The following is a 24,069-nucleotide window of genomic DNA, read 5'->3' as shown; positions in this document are numbered from 1 at the left end:
CCAAGGCAAAAATTAGGCAGTCTTAGACAAACCAAGAACAGGATATAAGCTATCTGCATTTGATAAATACATTTCTCTGCCTTTGGAGTGGTTTATTAGTGCAGGGATCAGATTATGGGATAAGAACTTGCAATTCAAAGATCAAATTCCTGCTTTGCTCCTGTTGGGGAAGAAGATTCTCAGCTTTTTTCCCTGTCTTCATTTGCAGAATGAGTTTAATGAAATTTGAGACTGCCTGACCTTCAAAAGGGATTCGTGATCTGATGTGGGATTATTATTAGAGTCTATAAAGAATTCTTACAACTCAACAATGAAAAGAAAACGGGCAAAGGATTTGAATAGGCGAATCCTTAGGATTCAGTGTACAAATGTCCAGTGAGGACATGAAAATATATTCAGCATCATTGGTCAATAGGGAAATGCAAATCAAAATCACAATGAGATACCACTTCACGCCCACTAGGATGGCTATAATAAAATAAAAAACGGAAAATATTAAGTGTTGGTGAATGTGTAGAGAAATAGGAACCCTCATACATTGTTGCTAGGAATGTAAAATGGTTTAGCTGCTGTGGAAAACTGTTTGGTGGTTCCTCAAAAAGTTAAACATAGAGTTACCATATGACCAAGCAATTCCACTCCTAGGTATATAGTCAAAAGAATTGAAAACATATGTCAACAAAGAAACTTACACAGGAATGTTTTTATAGCAACATTATTCACAATAGCCAAAAGATAGAAAGAACCCAAGTAGCCATCAAGGGATGAATGGATAAACAAATTCTGTTATATACATAAAATGGGATAAAAGAAGGAATGAAGTACCAATACATGCTGCAACTTGAATGAAGTTCAAAAACATGCTAAGTGAAAGGAACCAGGCACAAAGGTCATATATTGTATGATTCCTTTTATATGCTATATTCAGAATAGGCAAATCCAAAGAGACGGAAAGCAAATTAGAGATTACTAGGCGATGGGGAATGGGGAGTGACTATTTGATGGGTATGGAGTGTTTTTATGGGGTATTAAAAAAATTTTGAAACTAAAGAGAGCTGATGGTTGCACAACATTGTGAATACACCAAATAGCACTGAATTGTACACTTTAAAAGGGTTAATTGTATGTTAAATGAATTTCATGTCAGTTTTTTAAAAAGGGGTATTCACATGTATATTTACCTTTTCTGCTTCCCAGAGACACAAGTTTTACAGTGCAAAGAATGATGAAACAAGAAAAGGATGACCATATTTGATGTGGCAAATCCAATGTCTGGATATCTCTCCAAATTAATTTTTCACTCATCTCTTTGCATGGGAGGATTTTTTCTTATTTTTCTCCCCAAATCCCCAGTACATTGTTATATATCCTAGTTGTGAGATCTCCTGGTTCTTCTTTGTGAGCCACTGCCACAGCATGGCAACTGACAGACAGGTGGTGTGGTTCTGCAACCAGGAAATGAACCCAGGGTGCCAAACTTTAACCACTAGGCCATCAGGGCTGGTTTGAGAATTGATTCTTAACACTAAGTATTTTACCTGAAAATACTGCAGTGTCTGCTAAAATCGAAACAGTGTTTTTTATAAAGAATATATTATTCCCTGGGGAAGTCTATAAGAGACCCAATTGCTCTGGAACTAATAAAGCTGATAAGGAATGGAAGATATTTTTAGAACCCACATTCAGATGGCATTCAGTTTTTCCTGGGCATACCATTCCATTAGGCTACCAGTTCCTTTTTTAAAAAATACTTTTTTATCAAGGTGAAATTCATGTAACATAAAATTAACCATTTTCAAATAAATGATTCAGTGGCATTTAGTGCATTTGCAGTGTTATGTAACTACCAGTTATATATCATTCCAAAACATTTTCATCACCCCAAAGGAAATCCCCTACCTATTAAGTACAACCTCATCAGCAGTTACTATTTTCCATTTTTTTGATTATAGCTAGCCTAATGGGTGTGAAATGGTACTCGTTGTTGGTTTTAATTTGAAGTCCCCTAAATGACTAATGAAATTGAACATCTTCATGTGCTTGTTGGACATTCGTATTTCTTCTTTGGAGAAATGTCTACTCAAGTTTTTTTTTCTTTCTTTTAAATTGGGTTCCTTGTCTTTTAGTTGTTGAGTTGTAAGTGTTCTTAATATGTTATGGATACTTGTCAGATATATGGTTTACAGATATTTCTCACATTCTGCAGATTTTCTTTTCACTTTCTTGATAGTGCCCTTTGATACACAAAAGTTTTTAATTGTGATGAAGTCTAATTTATCTGTTTTTCTTTTGTTGTCCATACTCTAGGTGTCACACATAAGAATCTATTGCCAAATCCAAGGTCATGAAGACTTTCCCCTATTTTTCTTCTAAGAATTTTATGGTTTTAGCTCTTATATTTTATGTCATTGATCCATTTTGATATAGTTTTTGTATATAATATGAGGTTAAGGGTCCAACTTCATTCTTTTGCATGTCAATATTCAATTGTTCCAGCATCCATTTGTTGAAGAGACTCTTCTTTCCCCGTTAAATTTTCTTGGCACCCTGGTTGAAAATCAATTGGTCATAGATGTGTGGGTTTATTTCTGGACTCTGAATTCTATTCCTACCATTTACTTTTGTTTTGGCTGAGTTTCTTGTTTTTCCCCTTTGATAACAGGATCACGGGGTTGATGGCACCATTTTCCAGAATCCCAAAAAGCTTCACCTAACTATTGGGATGTTGGTGCTTTTGAGCGAGCAAGAGATCCAGCAGACATGTGAGATGCTACAGCAGTGTAAAGAGGAATTCATTGAGTGAGTAGTCCACAGGAGTGGGGAAGGGTTTTCACCCCGTACTGGCTTCTTTTTGGTGTCACAGACTTGTTTTTGGACTAGGAACTGGGTGACATGGGAACAAGGTTTGTTGACTCACTCATTTATAACACAGAACTTTGGATCATTGTAGGAAAGGTTTAAAATGGATTTAAAGCATATATTTACAAATTTCTACAGAAAGACGCTACTTTGTTATACTAGTTCACTTGACAGATTTTGTTCTTTCACAGAATATCCCATTATTTTCTCTGAAAGGCAATTCTCTTCATTGTCTGTTGAAGAGTATCGGCTGCTGTATTAGTTTTCTGTCTGCTGTAACACATTACTACAGGCTTGGTGGCTTAAAACAACACAAATTTATTATCTTATAGTTCTGTCGGACAGAAGTCTCATGTGGATTCACTGCGCTGAAATCAAGGTGTCAGCAGGGTTATGTTCCTTTCCAGAGGCTCTAGGGCAGAATCCATATCCTTGCCTTTAAAATCCAGCTTCTAGAGGCCACCCACATTCCTTGGCTAGTGACCGCCTTCCTCCATCTTAAACACTAGCAACACTGCATCTCTCTAACCCTTAATCTGTTGTCACATCTCTCTCTCTGGCCATAGCAGGGACAGGTTCTCTGTTTAAAGACTGCTTGATTTGACTGAGCATACCCAGGTAATCCAGGATAATCTCCCCACCTCAAAGTCTTTAGCCTTAATTGTATCTGCAGAAGTCATTTGCCATATAAGGTAGCATTTGTACAAATTCCAGAGAGCAAGACATGGGCATCTTTGGAGGGCTGTTATTCTGTTTACCCCAGTAACTCACACATTATAACATGATTCCCTGGGAAGGTCTTCATTGTATTTCAGAAATGCAGACTTTAATTTTCTTTTTTTAATACAGGTAATTTTGTTTGAGTCAGCAAGGATACCAAAAACTGTCCAAGCAATCTGTTTTGGCTCAGGGAAAACAAACATTGCTGTTCTGGAGGCAGAGTTGTTAAACTTTTTACTGTAAAATTTTACCTTATGCATGCACCTGACCTAACAACTTTATTTCAAAGAATCATCTCTTACCCCCTCTCCCTTTACTCCTTTTAAGATTGATGAAGAACAAGAGAAATTTGAAAACTGACTCACTTGCATAGTTTTATTTTTTACTTAGTTATGATATACAGGTCCCATGCTATTCTGACATGGCCTTATAGAAAGAAATGAGTTACCTGGTTCATTGGGTAAAACAAGGTAAAATGATTTAAATTTTTTTTCAATTTATGTTGTATATGCAACTGTGTAATATGATGACTTATTTGTGGACTAATTCTCTTTTTTCATTAATTGTTTTGAAGACAAGATATTTTTCTTGAGCAATATCGTAAGCAGATTTGGTTTGCAGTCTGCTTATTCTTTCTGAATCTTAAACAGCAAAATATACTTCTTTGTCTTGTTCTTTGCTGTGTGATGGACATAACTCTTTTTCTCTCAACCTTACCAAAATTCAAAATGATTTGGTCTGTTAATTACATATTTACAATTTTCCTTGCACAAAATGAAACTTTATGATTATCTTACAAAGCAGAGCAATTTTACCTGGCTTAAGAATCAGTTCCAGTACTTTAACTTTTTCTCAGATTTTACGTTTTCCTAAACAAAACTGAAAGCAGCTGTATTTTTTTGGCTGCCATTAGATAGTCCTGCTAAGAAAAAACTTAAAGGTAGGTAGAATATTTGTTTAGAGAAGTATTTGGTATTTTTACCTTATGAAAATCAGGTCACAGGTTTTTGATCACTGAACTTTTATCCTGAGCTGTGTGAGGATTTAGCTGAGTTCCTCCCTTTTGTGTCTCTTGGTGCCTTTTATGACTAAATGCCAAATCCAAGCCCTTCAAGCATGTCAGGGTTGGTGTGCATAGGAAATGAAGAGCAGCCTTAATGGTTCCTAAGAATTTTTGACATGACAAGATGAAAACAGTAATTGTAGTTTTCAAATTCAGCAAAGCCTTTGAAATAAGACAGCTTTACCCTGCCAAAAATCTGCATGCAGGCAAAAATTTTTTTGAAAATGTTCTTTTCAGAAAGCTGGAAAGATTTGAAACCAGCAAGTAAAGCAAGCCTCCCCAACCCTCTCCTCCCACCTTCGCCTCTGCCACACACACTTGTTTAAAAAGTATATAGTGCAAAATTAATTTACTTCTGAGAAGATGAGTGAGAGTTATAATTGGTTGTTTGAGTTGGTTAGAAGTGCTTTGTTTTTCTAAAAGGAAGAAACTGTTTCCTTAAGAAAAAACGACAATAAAGCCCTAGTGAGTAAAATATCTCATCTAACTTTCTTTTTCTTTATTTGTGATCCCAAATTAAAATATAAAAATGGAAAACATCGAAAATGAAGAGATTGGTATATAATGTGCTGTAGTTTAATTTGACAGCTTTTTAATTTGAGATGTTAAATGTAGCTATCTTGGAATTTAATTAAAACTGTAGTGATAGATAGATATTTTAAAGAAATGGATAGTTGAATATTTGTTTTAAATTTTGGCATGGTTTTTGAATTTAAGGTCTGTTACTTGACCAGAAAGAGAACTTTGATTTCACTTTTCAGGCTAAGGGCTCATGTAGCTGTATAGATTTCGAATGAATTATTCACAGTGTTCAGTAAAACGCTGAAGCTGTAAATGTGTCCCTTGTGACTTTTCTTTGTGAGCTGCAGAACACAAGCAGTGCAGTGGCCCTAAGTAACTATGTTGTCTGACAAATAGGCAGCACTTCTTTAGCTCCACTGTCACTCAGCTTATACCTAAGGGTTCTCAACAGCCCTGAGGGAAAACCAAATAAGAAGTTAAGAAGGGACAAGAACGAGGAGAGAAGAAAAGGAGGAAGAATACCCATGGACAAATGTTGGTTCCTGATTGCCTCAGATGTCTCTCACTGGTTGAGAAGTCTGCTCACTGGTGTTCTAGATGGGATGAAGTTTGGTCACCAGGACAAAGAGCATTTATCAGGCAAACCATTGGGTTTCTCTCTTGCTCTCTAATCTCCCTCTTGGTACATCCTAGGGATAGGTCCAAAGAGTTTCTGGTTCTGCTCACAAGGTGGGCTTTGGATCCTGTTTCATCTTTTTGTTCTTGATAGCCCATCTATTTCCAAGGATTTGAGGTAGTTTCTAGTGAGGACATATATACAAAAGAAATGTTAAAGTCAGATCAGAAACCATAAAGATGAATGGGGAGAAAATTCTACCTGAAAACCAAGGTAAGATAATGTACTTGAGCATTAAAATTTAGTACTATCTTCAAGCACCAGTATACTTGGAACTAAATTCCAAAAAGAAACACAGTAATTATTATAGTTTTCATCTGATAAAAAGGAGCAAGCAGTTTTTTAGGAGAGAATCCTTTTCTGGTTCTCAGTAGAAGAAAAACTTGTTGGGTAAATAACATTAAGAACCCAGAATGATGATAAGCCGTGTCTTCAACAGGAGTTTTACAGAAGATACGAAAACATTGTTCACATCACTCTTTCTTGTATTGACTCCTAGAAATTGAGGATATAACATTAAATAAACCAGTATAATTTTAGTGGGAGACTAAACCAATGGTATGGTACTTTCTGGTGATTTAACTATGCAGGGTTAGAGCTGAAAAAATGTGGAGGTGTGTATGGTTACCATTAAACTGTTTTTTTCAAATAAGTTTTGTTGACTGTACTTTGATAGGATTGAATGGCAGTTTTTCATATTGACTTCTTTGGCTATTACTTGGAATGGAGATACGCTGTATTGTTGATTGAAGCTACGCTGTATTGTTGATTGAAGCTACAGGCCTCAGGGCTTGGCTTGTGTTTTGAAATGTCCCACTTATTAGAGGTGGTGTCAGTGATACTTTTGATCAAGGCCATCATTTTTCTCAGTCAAGTCTCTGTCTAAAATAGTTGAGTTATTTAGTTTCTTACTGAGAAAAATTCTGGTCTTGTGCAATAATATGGCCTTGAATTTTTAAGGGAATCTTTATCATAGGATTCCTAGGCTACAAAGAGTCTCCCTATGACCTCGATTCAATATCAAGAGAACTTTTTTGTTTTGCTTTTTCGTAATTGTCTTTTGATGAATCCTAACATCCTTTTGTCTTTGAGCCAGTACCACATTTTATTCAGTGACAATATAGGCATGTGTCCACCTCCTTCTCAGAATTGTCCAGAACAGCTTTTCCCTTTATAGCAGAACATTCAATCAGTGTTTACCAGAGATGTATCGAATACCCATTTTATATAAGGTACTGAACCAGCTGCTGGGGATATAGGAGTGGACCAGATGGATAGAGTCCCTGGCCTCATAGGGCTTCAAGAAGGCTGTGTGTAGTGAGCTGATTTTTAGTTGGGTTTCAGCTTGGCACAGCAAGGCCTTTTCTGGTTGAAGTATAAGTCTGTTTTTAAGGGGTCTGGGAAGTAAGCAGTATGGTGGGGTTTCACCTAACATATAAGTAATACATGATAGTTTTAGAAAAGCCAAAAATTGCAGATAAAAATATCACTTACCACTTAAAGATAGTTACCATTAACAGTTCAAAGTATATACTCCCACACTTTTTTATATCGTGTATATATATATTTTTTCTTTGAGGTGTAATTTACTTAGAGTAAAATGCACAGATCTCAAGTGTAGTTGATGAGTTTTGACAAATGTATACAACCATGTAACTTCACCCAAATCAAGATGTAGGACATTGTCATCACCCTATGACGTTCCTTCATGCACTTTTCCACTAAATTCACTTCTCCCAGAAGTAAATACTGTTCTGATTTCTATTACCATTGATTAATTTTGCTTGTTCTTTTATGTCATATAAATAGAAACATTCAGTATGTACAGTTTTGTGTTTGGCTTCTTTTGCATATATTTTTTGAAACTTTTTAATGGATAATACATTTACATGGTTCAAAAGTTTGAAGGTACAAAGAGTGTGCAGTGAAGAGTTTGCTTCCCACCAAGCACCCTGCTCTCCTCTCTAAAGGTAACAGATGTTAGCAGTTTCTTTGTCTCCTTCCAGAGATTTTGTGTATGTCCAAGCAAATATATATATGTAAGTTTTCTTACCCCTATCTTATGCACAAATAGTAGTATAGCGTGCACATTCTTGTGCACCGTTTTTTAACCTAAAAAGATAATCATTAGGTATCAGTGTCTGAAAGGCTTTCTTAGTATATATGGCTTATTTATTGCTCATAGTATTCTGATTTATTTAATCAGTCCCATGTTATTAGATACTTAGTCCATTGCTAATCTTTTGCTACTCCAAACAATGCCTCAGTCAAAACCCTATGCACAAATTATTTCTCGTGGGTATGAGTATATTCCTGTTGCATCATATCAGGAGGCACATATTGTCTGGTTGTTTTTTGTGTGTGTGATAAGGTTGATTGGTGGGTTCAGGTGTGGTCAGCCTGATCCATTGTTTACGGAGCTCTCCTTTGTAGGGATCTCTTTATTTTTCTTCAGCCTTTTGCCTGAGTTTTTAGCAACCATTTGTGATCTGTTATTTCATTGGGGTTGTAAAATGTCTAATTCCATCATTACTTCTGCATTTATCAGTTGGAATTTTTCTATAAAGAAGAACTTTACTTTCTCAAGTATGGTTGGATATGTAGCTGATTTCATAATTTTTTTTTTCCTTATGTTTGCCTTCTAGAAATTGAGTTGTTTGGGCAAAGGGCTTCTATTCTTGAAGGCTTTTTATAAATATTGCCGGATTGCTCTTAAAGATGTGATACCAGTTTACACCTCCATTGTTATATAACACCTCGTTGTTTTATGAATGAAATACTTTTTGCAACATGTGGAAATAATGAAGTGAGACCTGAGAGATGAGCAACACAGTAAATGTCTTTGTCAATCAGAACTTATCGCTTGGCTTTTGGTAGAGAGTACTAATAAACTGGTATTGGGGTAAATATAGTATGACTTTGGAAATACTTGTGTTTCTAGTTTGTGTGCATTGAATGTGTATTAATTTTGAAATTAGAAGGATGGTTAGATAATGTTAGTAAAAAAACCCCTTCATTTTGCAATATTTGACTATGTATATTAACCGTGTTTCAAAACTATAACAGCCTTCTTAGCTTAAGCAATTATAAAAATCTAACGTTTTTTCCTTTGCAGCAACATTTGTGGGGGCAAACCCCTGGAAGTAGAGATGGCAGGGATAGAATACATGAATGATGATCCTGGCATGGTAGATGTTCTTTATGCCAAAGTCCATATGAAGGATGGCTCCAACAGGTATGTTTCTGGAATACTTCTTTGTTCAATCAGAAGATGCATAAAAGCATCTGTGGAACTAGTTTTCATTCCTTTTCTTTGAGATCTTACTGTTGTAAAGAGTGTGTCAGTTCTTTTTCTTTTCTTAAAATAGTAAGCTAATATCTTGAAAGGGGAATTTGTTGTAGGAAAAAGGATCAGACTTTTAGTCTGATAATTATTGAATTACCTGTATGGTAGATCTTGATAGTAGTAATCTAGTTTTTATGGAATTCAGTGCTTCCTTCATGTCTTCCAGGATAATAGGAAGCAGGAAGGATGGCATTTTAGGATGGTAGTTTCAAAGGTGACATAATGCAGAGCTAGTAAATACCAGGACAAAATGAGGATGGTAATTATACAAACTTCATAGGATTATTAAGATTAAATTAATCTACATAAAATATTTAGAACAGTGCTTGGCACGTATTAATATTATCAAAGCATACATCAAAAATTCTGTTTTTTACTTTTGTTATTACCACACCTAGATCTCTTCTAGGGATTCTCGGTCTGCACCCCAGGCTATTTCTGAGCCTAGCCTAGGCATCCAGAGCCATTTCCGATATTAATGCCGTTTATTTGTTTAACACTCAAGGCCTTTGGTGAGCAGAGGAGCCCAACTTGAACTGGAAGTTTGTTTTTGTGTGGTCTTCTCATTAGGGCAGGATAGAGCAGAGCTCACAGTGAACCAGAAACTCTTTAGAGAAAATCTTTTTGTCTAGGTAGGCCCCCAAATTGATTTGCTTTCTCAGAAGATTTCTTATAAGATTTCTCTTATCTCAATTAGAATTGATAATTTCAATTATCTTCTATCTCAATTCCATTGGAAGTGAATTTTGAGGCCAAGAGAGGAAAAAATCATTTTTCATGTGTGTTTCTAGACCAGATTTTTCTTGTCTTAGATACCTGGCATGTGCCTGAGGAGCATACTAATGACCCTGCCTTAAAAATTAGGGGCATATTGTTATTGAACAGGAGATCATATACTAGGACATCCCAGAAGATTTCTACCAGGTTAGAATTTGATGTATGGTATGGATCATTTACTTTGTTTTCTAAGTCATAACTATCCAAATGCCTTCACCATGTTTTAGAACTAACTATGTATGGGGCAGATTACTTTTCAACTTTGGGAACGGAAACAGTGAATGATAAGATAAGCAGTTCTCAAACTTTTTGGCCTCATAATCTCTTTTATTTCTTAAAAATTATTGAGGACCTCAAAGAACTTTTGTTTATATGGGTTATATCTATCAATATTTACTTTATTAGAAATTAAAACTGAGAAATTTAATATTTGTTAATTCATTTAAAATAATAGTAATAAAGTAATTTCTTGTTTATATAATAGTGTAAGTTTCATGAAACATCGCTCTGTTTTCCAAACCAAAAAAGTTTAGTGAGAAGATAGGCATTGTTTTACATTTTTTGAATTTCTTTACTAGAAGACAGCTGAGTTCGTATATCTACTTGTCTATTCAATTTATTGTCATATGTTGTCTTTTTGTTTGCTTGTTTTGTTTTTTTTATTGAGTTAATGATAGGTTACAATCTTGTGAAATTTCAGTTGTACATTAATGTTTGTCAGTCATGTTGTAGGTGCACCACTTCACCCTTTGTGCCCACCCCCTTCCCCACCTTTCCCCTGGTATCCACTAAACTGTTCTTAGTCCATAATTTTAAATTCCTCATATAAGTGGAGTCATACACAGATTATCCTTCTCTCGCTGGCTTATTTCACTTAGCATAATTCCCTCAAGGTCCATCCACGTTATTGCAAATGGAATGATTTTGTTCTGTTTTACAGCTGAGTAGTATTCCATTGTATATATGTACCACATCTTCTTTATCCATTCGTCTGTTGATGGGCACTTAGGTTGCTTCCATGTCTTGGCTATTGTAAATAATGCTGCAATAAACATTGGGGTGCATAGGACTTTTGGGATTGCTGACTTCAAGCTCTTTGGATAAATACCCAGTAGTGGGATGGCTGGATCGTATGGTAGTTCTATTTTTAATTTTTTGAGGAATCTGCATACTGTTTTCCATAGTGGCTGCACCAGTTTGCATTCCCACCAGCAGTGTATGAGGGTTCCTTTTTCTCCGCAACCTCTCCAACATTTGTTGCTATTAGTTTTAGATATTTTTGTCATTCTAACGGGTGTAAGGTGATCTTAGTGTAGTTTTGATTTGCATTTCCCTGATGATCAGCAATGATGAGCATCTTTTCATGTGCCTATTGGCCATCCGTATATCTTCTTTGGAGAAATGTCTGTTCATGTCTCCAGCCCATTTTTTGATTGGGTTGTTTGATGTTTTGTTGTTGAGTTGTGAGAGTTCTTTATATATTATGGATATTAAGCCTTTGTCAGATATATGACTTGCAAATATTTTTTCCCAGTTAGTGGGTTGTTTTTTTGTTTCAATCCTGTTTTCATTTGCCTTGAAGAAGCTCTTTAGTCTGATGAAGTCCCATTTGTTTATTCTTTCTATTGTTTCCCTTCTCTGAGAAGGCATGGTGTCCGAAAAGATCCTTTTAATACTGATGTCAGAGAGTGTACTGCCTACGTTTTCTTCCAGAAGCCTTATGGTTTCAGGTCTCACCTTTAGGTCTTTGATCCATTTTGAGTTTATTTTTGTGAATGGTGAAAAAGAATGGTCAATTTTCATTATTTTACATGTGGCTTTCCAGTTTTCCCAGCACCATTTGTTGAAAAGACTTTCTTTTCTCCATTGTATGCCCTCAGCTCCTTTGTCAAAGATAAGCTGTCCATAGATGTGTGGTTTTATTTCTGGGCTTTCAATTCTGTTCCATTGATCTGTGCACCTGTTTTTGTACCAGTACCATGCTGTTTTGATTACTGTAGCTTTGTAGTATGTTTTGAAGTCAGGGATTGTGATGCCTCCCATTTTGTTCTTTTTTCTCAGGATTGCTTTAGAAATTCGGGGTCTTTTGTTGCCTCATATGAATTTTAGGATTCTTTGTTCTAATTCTGTAAAGAATGTCATTGGGATTCTGATTGGGATGGCGTTGAATCTGTAGATTGCTTTAGGTAGAACGGACATTTTAACTATGTTTATTCTTCCAACCCATGTACATGGAATGTCTTTCCATCTCCTTATGTCGTCATCCAATTCTCTCAGAAAAGCCTTGTAATTTTCATTATATAGGTCCTTCACTTCCTTAGTTAAATTTACCCCAAGGTATTTTATTCTTCTTGTTGCGATTGTGAATGGTATTGTGTTCTTGAGTTCTTTTTCTGTTGGTTCATTACTGGAGTATAGAAATGCTACTGATTTATGCAAATTGATTTTATACCCTGCAACTTTGCTGTAGTTGTTGATTACTTCTAACAGTTTTCCAATGGATTCTTTGGGGTTTTCTATATATATAAGATCATGTCGTCTGCAAACAGTGAGAGTTTCACTTCTTCCCTCCCTATTTGGATTCCTCTTATTCCTTTTTCTTGCCTGATTGCTCTGGCCAGGACCTCCAGTACTATGTTAAATAAGAGTGGTGAGAGAGGGCATCCTTGTCTCGTTCCTGTTTGCAGGGGGATGGTGCTCAGTTTTTGCCCATTGAGTATGATGTTGGCTATGGGTTTGTCATATATGGCCTTTATTATGTTGAGGTAGTCTCCTTCTATGCCCATTTTGTTCAGAGTTTCTATCATAAATGGCTGTTGGATCTTGTCAAATGCCTTCTCTGCATCTATTGAGATGATCATGTGGTTTTTATTCCTCAATTTGTTGATGTGGTGTATCACGTTGATTGATTTGCGGATGTTGAACCATCCCTATGTCCCTGGTATGAATCCCACCTGGTCATGATGTATGATCCTTTTGATGAATTGCTGAATTCTGGTTGCCAAAATTTTGTTTAGAATTTTTGCATCTATGTTCATCAGTGATATTGGCCTGTAGTTCTCTTTTTTCGTGGTGTCCTTGTCAGGTTTTGGTATCAGCGTGATGTTGGCCTCATAGAATGTGTTAGGAAGTGTTCCATCTTCCCTAAGTTTTTGGAATAGCTTGAAAAGGATAGGTATTAAATCCTTTCTGAAAGTTTGGTAGAATTCCCCAGGAAAGTCATCTGGTCCTGGGGTTTTATTCTTTGGGATGTTTTTGATTGCTGTTTCAATCTCTTTCCTTGTGATTGGTCTGTTCAAATTGTCTGCCTCTTCTTGAGTGAGCTTTGGGAGATTGTAGGAGTCCAAGAATTTATCCATTTCCTCTGGGTTATCCATTCTGTTGGCATATAGTTTTTTGTAGTATTTTCTTATAATCTGTTGTATTTCTGCAGAGTCTGTTGTTATTTCTCCTCTTTCATTTCTGATTTCGTTTATTTGAGCTTTCTCCCTTTTTTTCTTTATAAGTCTGGCTAGTGGTTTGTCAATTTTATTTATCTTCTCAAAAAACCAGCTCTTTGTCTCATTGATCCTTTCTACTGCCTTTTTCGTTTCAATAGTATTTATTTCTGCTCTGATTTTTATTATTTCTCTCCTTCTGCTGACTTTGGGCTTCGTTTGTTCTTTTTTCTCTAGTTCAGTTAGGTGTGCTTTAAGGTTGCTTATTTGGGATTTTTCTTGTTTGTTAAGATGTGCCTGTATTGCGATGAATTTTCCTCTTAATACAGCTTTTGGTGTATCTCATATGAGTTGGTATGGCATGCTATCATTTTCATTTGTTTGTAGGTATTTTTTTATTTCTTCTTTAATTTCTTCAATGATCCATTGCTTGTTCAGTAGTGTGTTGTTTAGTCTCCACATTTTTGTGCCTTTCTCAGCTTTTTTCTTGTAATTAATTTCTAACCTTATAGCACTATGATCTGAGAAGATGCTTGTTATTATTTCAATTTTTTTAAATTTGTAGAGGCTTGCCTTGTTTCCCAACATATGGTCTATCCTTGAGAATGTTCCATGTGCACTTGAGAAGAATGTGTATTCAGCTCTTTCAGGGTGAAGTGATCTATATATGTCTATTAAGTCCAATTGTTTTAGTTTTTCATTTAGCTCCACTATTTCCTTGTTGATTTTCTGTCTGGATGATCTGTCCATTGATGTGAGTGGGGTGTTGAGGTCCCCTACTATTATTGTGTTGTTTTTAACATCTTCCTTTAGGTCTGTTAATAGTTGCTTTATGAATCTTGGTGCTCCTGTGTTGGGTGCATAGATATTTATAAGCGTTATTTCTTCTTGATGAAGTGTCCCTTTGATCATTATATATTGTCCCTCTGTGTCTCTCTTTACCTGTCTTATTTTGAAATCCACTTGGTCTGATATAAGAATTGCAACACCTGCCTTTTTTTCCTTGCTATTTGCTTGAAGTATTGTCCTCCACCCCTTCACCCTGAGTCTGTTTGTCCTTGGGGCTGAGGTGTGTTTCCTGGAGGCAACAAATTGTTGGATCATGTTCTTTAATCCATTTTGCCACTCTGTGTCTTTTTATTGGAGAGTTCAATCCGTTTACATTGAGAGTGATTATTGATGCATGTGGACCTAATGCTGTCAATCTGTCGCTCATTATCTTGTTTTCCGGCGTTTCTTTTCCTGTTTGCTTTAGACTACCCATTTAATACTGCAATTTCTTATGCTTGGTTTCTTAGATTTTTCCTTATTTATGATTTGTGACTCTGTTCTGTACTTTATTTTAGTGTCTACCTTGAAGTTTGTATTTAGAATCTCGTGTATAATATAGTCTGTTCTCTGGTGGTCTCTTACTTACTTGACCAATACTGATTTAGACCCTTTGCTCTTCCCCTCCTAAATAATTATTTTCATTTTTTAATCCAACTCGTCTTATTAATTTGTAGTTAGACTGATAAGATCATCCTTGCTTTGGTAGTTTCCTTACCTTTACCCTAATGCTATAATTGAATAATTGCTATCCTGTTCTGGTTCTATCCATCGGTCTCCCTAGTCTGTGGATTGTGTCCCCTTTCTCCCTTTTTTCTTTTTTCAGGTATGAGAGCCTTCTTGAGGATTTCTTGTAATGGAGGGCTTTTGGTTACAAATTCCCTTAACTTTTGTTTGTCTGGAAAAGATTTAATTTCTCCCTCATATCTGAAGGAAATTTTTGCTGGATAGAGTATTCTTGGCTAAAGATTTTTATCCTTTAAAGCTTTGAATATGTCACTCCATTCTCTCCTAGCTTGTAGGGTTTCTGTAGAGAAATCCGCTGACAGTCTGATAGGGCTCCTTTATAGGTTATTCTCTTTTTTTTTTCTTACTTCCCTGAGTATTTTTTCCTTATCTTTCCTTTTTGCCAATTTTACTACTATGTGCCTTGGGGTAGCTCTTTTTACATTGACAAATCTAGGAGATCTAAAACCCTCCTCTACACACATTTCTCCGTCGATCCCTAGATTTGGGAAGTTCTCTTCAATAATTTCGTTAAGCACACTTTCTGCTCCATTTTCCTTTTCCATATTCTCGGGAATTCCTATGATCCTTATGTTCTTATTCCTCGTTGAATCCATTATCTCTCGGAGATTTTCCTCATTGTTTTTAATTCTTAGTTCTCTTTCTTCCTCTGTCTGGAGCCATTTAGCCTGTCTATCTTCATTATGTTAATTTGCTCTTCTATGGTGTCTACACGGGCATTCAGGGAATCCATATTCTGTTTTATCTGGTCCATTGTGTTTTTCATCTCAAGTAATTCTGTTTGATTCTTCTTTATGATTTCAAACTCTTTGTGAAGTAACTCCAGAACTCGGCTTGTTTCTCTATCTTTCTCTCTACCTCATTGAGTTTTTTGATTATAGCTGCTCTGAACTCATTATCACTTAGTTTACCTAATTCCAAGTCCTCAGGACTTAATTCTATGTTTTTATTGTTTTCCTTCTGGTCTGGGGCTTTTATAAATTGCTGGATGGTAGAGGAGCGGTTTTTTCACATGGTGGTAGAATTTGGTTGCTCTTACAGCCTGTCGCCACTAGATGAGGGTCGAGAGCTGCGTGTTATGAGCTCTCCGCCTTGGGGTGAGATGGTTGCGCCCACTGGCTTTGCCTGGGGGGAGGGGCTGTTACTCACACGTGCCAGTCTGGGTTCAGATCAGTTCTTTTCTCTGGTCTCCTGGGCCCTTGGTTTATGGGGTCCCCACGATGGAAGCTTTCCCCCCATCACTGGGTTTCCACTGAACCAGAGCAGGAGTCCTGGATGTTCCCCAGGTTGCGCGGCCCCTCCCCCGCTCCTTCCCGACCCACGCCGCAGTGATCGCAGACTCTAGGGGAGGGAGCGATGTTCTCTCCTTCCGTTCCAGCGCCTCCGAGGCTGTAAGTAGGGTTTATGATCTCCGCCTTCTTGGTATTGTAGGTCTCTAATGAGCTGGCATTATGTTTATTCTCTGAAATTCAGTTCTTTCAATCTTTTGTTGTATTTTGGAGGGGAGAGAATCCTAGGTCAGCTCACCCCGCCATTTTCCTCCGCCCCTCTGTCATATGTTGTCTTGATCGAAGTACATAAGAAAAATCTGGCCTCCCACAGAAGTGTAGTTGGAAAAGTGCAGAATACTTTAATGGCCTTTTCAGGTAATTGTGGATATTTGATACTACTCTAAAATTTGACAAGGCGTAGTTTCTTAAAGGTCCGTTGCACTGTAAAATCCGAAACTACATCAGTGAACATTTCATACTCAGTTACATGAAAATCCATTGGTCTATCTTGCATTTTGCTTGGATCTTTAACCTATGCACAATTTTTTAACATTGGTCATTTAGAAAATATCAGCTGACTGAATTATGCAGATCTTCCAGATGTTGACAGATTTCATTATGCAATATTAAAAATATGTGTTAATCAAAATAGTATGGTCCTGGCATAAAAACAGACCAATAGACCAATGGAACAGAATCGAGAGCCCAGAAATAAACCCAAATATATATAGTCAACTAATATTTGGCAGCGGAGCCAAGAATACTAATAGAGAAAAGACCAGTCTCTTCAATGACAAATGGTGCTGGGAAAATTGGATATGCACATATAAAAGAACGAAACTAGACCCCATCTTACACTACTCACAAAAATTAACTTGAAATGGATTAAAGACTTAGATGTAAGACCTGAAAGCATGAAACTCCTAGAAGAAAATATAGGAAAAAAGCTCTTTGACATCGATCTTGGCAATGACTTTTTGGATATGACCTAAAGTACAGGCAACAAAATAAAAAAAATAAACAGGACTACATCAAACTAAAAAGCTTCTGCACAGCAAAAAGAAACAGTCAACAAAGTGAAAAGACTACCTACGGAATGGGAAAAAATATTTGTAAACCATATATCTGATAAGGGGTTAATATCCAAAATATATAAAGAACTCATAAAACCCAGTAGCAACAAACCAAATAATCCAATTAAAAAATGGACAAAGGACCCAAGTAGACATTTTTCCAAAGAAGATCTACGACCAGCCAACAGGTACATGAAAAGATGTTCAACTTCACTGTCATTAGGGAAATGCAAATGAAAAGCACAGTGAGATATTACCTCACACCTGTTAGAATGGCCATCATGAAAAAGACAAGTGATAACAAATGCTGGAGAGGAAGTGGAGAAAAGGGAACCCCTGTGTGCTGTTGATGGAAATTTAAATTGGTGCAGCCACCATTCCGCTTCTTGGTGTCCCAGGGTTTGCCGGTTCGGATCCCCGGTGCGGACATGGCACTGCTTGGCACGCCATGCTGTGGTAGGCATCCCACATATAAAGTAGAGGAAGATGGGCACGGATGTTAGCTCAGGGCCAATCTTCCTCAGCAAAAAAGAGGAGGACTGGAAGTAGTTAGCTCAGGGCTAATCTTCCTCAAAAAAAGAAAAAAGAAAAAAAAACTAGTGCAGCCACTGTGGAAAACAGTATGGAGGATCCTCAAAAAATTAAAAATAGAACTACCATATGATCCAACAATTCCACTTCTGGGAACATATTGAAAGGAAATGAAAACACTAACTCGAAAAGATATCTGCACCCCCATGTTCATAGCAACATTATTTACAGTAGCCAAGACATGGAAACAACCTAAGTGTCCATAGATGGATGAATGATTAAAGAAGTTGTAGTATATATATATATATATATACACACACACACACACAGTGGAATATTATTCAGCCACAAAAAATGAGGAAATCCTGCTATTTTCTGACAACATAGATGGACCTCAAAGGCATTATGCTAAGTGAAATAAGTCAGACAAAGACAAGTACTGTATGACCACTTATATGTGGAATCTAAAAAAAATAAAACAACCAAAATCAGAGAAAAAGAGATCAGATTTGTTGTTACCAGACATGGAGGTTGAGGGTTGAGGGAGGGGGAATTGGAGGAAGGTGGTCAAAAGGTACAAACTTCCAGTTATAAGATAAATAAATGCTAGAGATGTAATGTACTATGTGATGTCTATAGTTACCACTGCTGTATGGAATATGTGAAAGGTAAGAGAGTAAATCCTAAGAGTTCTCATTCCCAGGAGAAAAATTTTTTTTCTTTTTATTGTATCTATATGAGATGACAGATGTTAACTAAAACTTGTTGTGGTAATCATATCACAATATATGCAAGTCAAACCTTCATGCTGTATATATACCTGAAACTCATACAGTGATATATGTCAATTATATCTCAATAAAACTGGAGAAAAAGTAAATATATATGTTAATATGACTACTGATTTCATCAGAATCTTTAAGTATTAAGAAGCTGTCAAGCTCATGATGGCAGATACATGTTTTCTACAATTCTGATTTTCTCTTGAAAGCTTGAATTTTATTATTGGTAAAAAATACTGGTAGTTTTTTTCCTTGAAGTTCCTTTTTGAGAAAATGTCTGCCAAATAGCCAAGTTTGAATAACTATAATTTGCCTGTCAGTTGTTCTTTCAAGTGAAAATCCTGTCCCGTGGACAAAGAGGCTAGTCCAGCTCTCAGGTACTTCTCCTCCAGACAGTCATCTACATCCAGGTACAGCCAAGTACTGTGTATGTACTGCACTTTCATCACACAGCATAGTGACAAGACGTGCACCCAAGATTTAATAAAATTGATCATCTTTACTGCTTCATCAAAGGATAAATGAAACTGGCTCTTCAAATTTTTAAAAACTGTGAATGTATCGTGAAGGATATACTACTGCTACTACAGTTTGCTGCTACTACCTTAATTCACGTGAAGGTGCCAGCAGTTTTACCCAGCATTGCTTTTGTACCATCATTGCAAATGTCGTTGCAGTGAAAAAGGAAAATAATGTCATATTACTGTTACAAAAATAGTTTTGACCTCATGGACCCCCTAAAAGAGTGTCAGGGACCTCAAGAGGTCCACAGACCAGACTATGACAACGTCTGATCTAAGTAAGATTTTATTTCTAACATTTAAGATTTCATACTTTCCAGGGAAATCATAACTGACTTTTGTGAGCGCTTTCTCTTTGCCTGGTACTGTGCTTAGATTGTATTACTCCATTTTATCTTCACAGTATCTGTATAAGATAAATACTGTTATTCCCATTTTATAGATCAGGGAGGTTTAGAAAGCTTAAGTAATTGGCTAAGGAACACATTGATCAAAACCATGCTCTCAATCCCTGTGCCGTAATAAAGAAGGTTTTTAATGTGTATATGCTAGGTTGAGTAGGATAGACTGTTCTAATCCCTGGAATAAAATGGAAAATTGTGACTCACTTTTTTTTTGAAAGTGATAAAATTCACACAACATAAAATTCACCATTTTAACCATTTTAAAGTGTATAAATTCAGTGGCATTAAGTACATTAACAGCATTGTGCAGCCATCACCACTGTCTAATTCCAGAACATTTTTATCACTCCAAAAGGAAATCCCATACCTATTAAGCAGTTGACTCTCCATTCTTCCCTACCGCCATACTCCCCTCCCCCCAGCCATTGGCAACCACTAATATACTCAATGTCTCTATGGATTTGCCTATTCTGGATATTTCTTATAAGTGGAACCATACAATATGTGGCCATTTGTGTCTGGCTTCTTTCACTCAGCATGAGGTTTTCAAGGTTCATCATGTTGTAGCATGTATCAGTACTTCATTCCTTTTTATGGCTGAATGATATTCCATTGTATGGAGACACCACGTTTTGTTTATCCATCAACTGATGGATGTTTCGGTTGTTTCTACCTTTCGGCTATTGCGAATAGAGTTGCTTTTAATTCTTTTGGGCTAACTCACTTTTAAAATGTATCAAAGTCACGATTTTTATTTCCTTAACCTTGTAGTTTTACAGGGCATCCTAGCCACTCAACCTGACTTCTGTTAGTTTGCTTCCTTATCCTGTGTTACGGGACTTAGTAAATTTTTGTCAGTGCTAGTTTAAACTTTACTGTTGTAAAACTGAAATTTGTGATAGCCTATGGACATGCAGTTAACATGAAGCTATATGAAATTTTACATGGGATTACAGTGTTTCATTAAATGAAATAGGGAATTTTTCCTAATCTAGGGCTTCAGTCTGTGTTAACATACATATGTCATAGACACCACAGTTTTGGTTTACCCTATTCTTGGTGGCCCCCAGAGGGAAAAAGAGTGGTCATTAGGAAAGGATGATAAAATCATTACCTTGAGTGTTTCCATTGGATATGTTTACCTTTTGCTTAATTGTTAGACCCTTAGTTCTGTAGAAGGGCTTCAAGTATAGAGAATAATAGGTTTTTGAGATTGGAAGAAAAATAAAACCTATAGAAGCTAGATGTCTTTTGAAGACAGTGCTCAGACATAATTTGTACCCATACTAATGGTAGGGTAAGAGTTCAGAAGGTGAATACATTCTTTATTTTCCCACAGATCCAGCCCTTAAAAATTTTGCACACTTTCTGTTGTCAAGGCCTTGTAAGCTGAAAGGTCTTGTGAAGGGTCTACTGAATCCACTAGTGTGATCAACCAAGAACATTTTTGAGTAATTCCCCTCTCTTACTGCTGTGTTTTCTCTTTTCTATTGCCCATTCCTCCTTCATAAGAAGAGACATGTTTGTGTTATTTCAAAAAGATTTGTAAATTTCCTTCCTCAAATCTGCAGTGTCTGAGGGACTTGTACACCTCTTATTTAATTCAATATTAAAACTATTTGAATGCTTCCTCTGTGCAAGATATTTTGCAAGGCTGTACGAATTGGTACAGAATTAAGACGTGGCGCTGTTTTGTTTTGTTTTGTTTAATATTAGCCCTGAGCTAACATCTGTTGCCAGTCTTTTTTTTTTTTTCCTCTTCTTTTCCCCAAGGCCTCCCACTACATTGTTGTATATTCTAGTTGTAGGTCCTTCTAGTTGTGCTATGTGGGATGCCGCCCCAGCATGGCTTGATGAGTGGTGCTAGGATCCAAACCAGCAAAACCCTGGTATGCTGCAGTGGAGTGTGCGAACTCAACCACTCAGCCACGAGCCTGGCCCCGACGTGGCCCTGTTTTTAAGGAACATTCAGTCTTTTTTTCGTTTATGTGAAGAGACACTGCTCAATACAGGAGGCAAGGGGGAGAGGCCATATTGTCATAAAAATACATGCAACTTTCTTTGTATGATTTAATATATATATATGTATTTTTTTTTTTGAGGAAGATTAGCCCTGAGCTAACTGCTGCCAATCCTCCTCTTTTTGCTGAAGAAGACTGGCCCTGAGCTAACATCCATCCCCATTTTCCTCCACTTTATATATGGGACGCCTACCACAGCATGGCTTGCCAAGCAATGCCATGTCCGCACCTGGGATCTGAACCGGTCAACCCCGGGCCACCGAAGTGGAATGTGCGCACTTAACCGCTGCGCCATTGGGCTGGCCCTGATTTAATATATTTTAAATCAAAGATTCTCTTAAAATGATTGACTGTGAAGTGTCTGACCTTTAAAAGAATGGAACCACTGAGACCGTATTTTTCCTCTGGAAACAAACTGCAGGGACAGTGTAGCTACACTCACTGATGCATTCTTGGGTTTGGTAAAGCCCGACTGGGTAAGGAGTTTGCGTTCAGCCTTTTTCCCATTACAGTCGTGCATCATTTAATGACGAGGATGTGTTCTAAGAAATGCATCGTTAGGCGATTTCATTGTTGTGTGAACATCATCGAGTGTACTTACACAAACCTAGATGGTAGAGCCTTCTACACACCTAGGCTACATGGTACTGATCTAATGGGACCACTGTCGTATATGCGGTTTATGATTGACTGAAACGTCATAAAGCAGCACATGACTGTACTTAGTAGTCATCTGTTACTAAAACTTAAGTATTGAACACGGTGTCTATTCTGTTCTGTTATTCTCCCAAGCCTCCACCCTTGCCCTTCTCAGAAGGATGGCTTCCTCACATTACACTGAGAAAATGTAGCCAACCCATCAACTTCCTTTTTTCCCTCACAATCTACCTATTTTTATCTTTCCGAACAGTGGCATGCATTATCTCTGATGAGATGAATCCCTTCACTTATTCTCACGGCCCCATTTCTTCTTATCTCTTCAAAGACCTGGCACCATCAGTTACTCCACCCTGCAGGGCATTTCCAGTTCCCTTCTCCCTCCAACATTTTTTGAATGCCCAGTCTTTGAGGTGCAGTAGACCCTAGGGCTTCTTGTTGATAATTAGAGCTCCCGAGGGTGAGGGCTAAGATTCTAGGGGTGCATAGCTGGGCAGCAAAACTGTGCCCATGTGTGGGCAAATTTTGTAAAGGAAGGCTTGAGAGAGGAGGTTCCTTTGCTGAATAAGGAGTTTGCAGACTGACGGAGTAGCATTTTAGGAAAAGGGAATAAGTAGCAAGCACTGTTGTATGGCATGTAAAGGAAGTTGGATTTTCATTTGGTCATTTGTTTATTCATCAAAAATTTATTAAATGCCCGCTGTGTGCTAGGCACTGTGCTAGGCTGTGAATGGAATGGTGAATAAAGCCAGACACAGTCATTGCCCCCATGTAGTTTACACACTAAAGGAGAAAGCAGATGTTAACAAATAACACATAAGTATATAACTGCCAAGTGTGATAAAGACAAAGCAGGGAGGAAATGATACTCTGTTAAAGAGAGAAAATATTTGGCAACTTAGACTGGGGGAGGGCAGGGTCAAGGAAAGCCTTTCCAAGGAATTGATACTGAATTGAGATCTGGAGGTGTGGGAATTTGCAGGCCCTTGCATCATTTGCAAGGAATGATGGAAGGTTCTTTCCGCCTTTTGTTCTAGGCAAAAGAAAATGCAGAGCAGAAGCCCTGAGGTGAGAAAGAGCCTAGCAAATTCCAGTTATGAATGAGGCATGATGAGAGAGAGGTAGGGTGACATGAGATGATCATGTGAAGAAATGAGAGTGGCTTGAATTGAGGGAGTAGCAATAGATAAGAGAAAAAAGACGAAAGACAAGCAGAATACGTTTTTAAAAAATCCATATCAAGATAAATCGTAATGGAACTGCAGAACACTAAAGACAGAGAGAAGATCATAGAAGTTACCTACAAAGGATTGACAACTGTAGGGACACTGGACTTCTCAGTAGCAACAAAGGAAGGCAAAAGACAGCAGAACTTTTCCAGAGAAAATAACTGTCAACCTGGAATTGTGTACTCAGGGAAAAAAATTCTAGACCAAAGGTGAAATAAAGACTTTTATAGATTAAAAAAATTTAGAGAATTTGTCACTATGAGATATCTACAGTAAAGCAACTTCTAGAGGATATATTTCAGGAAAAGGAAAATGTATCTAGAAAGTCTGAGGTTAAGAAGGATAGTATGAGAAGCAGAAAGGAATGGTAAATAAATGTATATAAAATGGCAAACATTGTCTACATAAAATTTTATATTTGGGAGAATTTTAAAAAATGATCGAGCTAACATTCAGCTAATATAAATGTCAGCTAACAGCATGTAAGTCAGGACTAAGGGGAATTCTGGAGTTGAAGTATTCTAGAGGTTTTTTTTATTATTTAGGCGGGGAGGTTGTTAAAATATGATTTAACTTTGTTAAGATAAATATGCATAGTAAAATTT

General features: G+C 37.0%; 1 protein-coding gene across 6 annotated transcripts in view; it reads left to right on the top strand.

Moving 5' to 3' along the window:
- Positions 1-24,069, top strand: part of ASCC1 (activating signal cointegrator 1 complex subunit 1) — a 111,651-nt gene that overhangs the window by 47,947 nt on the left and 39,635 nt on the right. For all 6 annotated transcript variants that reach the window (XM_070489831.1, XM_014840277.3, XM_070489836.1 and 3 more), the window contains exons 6-7: positions 2,663-2,799; positions 8,956-9,075. In XM_070489831.1, coding sequence (XP_070345932.1) covers positions 2,663-2,799; positions 8,956-9,075 — 257 coding nt within the window. The remainder of the gene's footprint in view (positions 1-2,662; positions 2,800-8,955; positions 9,076-24,069) is intronic.

This window comes from Equus asinus, chromosome 2, assembly GCF_041296235.1.
Source record: "Equus asinus isolate D_3611 breed Donkey chromosome 2, EquAss-T2T_v2, whole genome shotgun sequence".
NCBI classification, from domain to species: domain Eukaryota; kingdom Metazoa; phylum Chordata; class Mammalia; order Perissodactyla; family Equidae; genus Equus; species Equus asinus.
The sequence above is the reverse complement of the archived record's forward strand: the minus strand, read 5'-3'. Positions and strand labels throughout refer to the sequence as shown.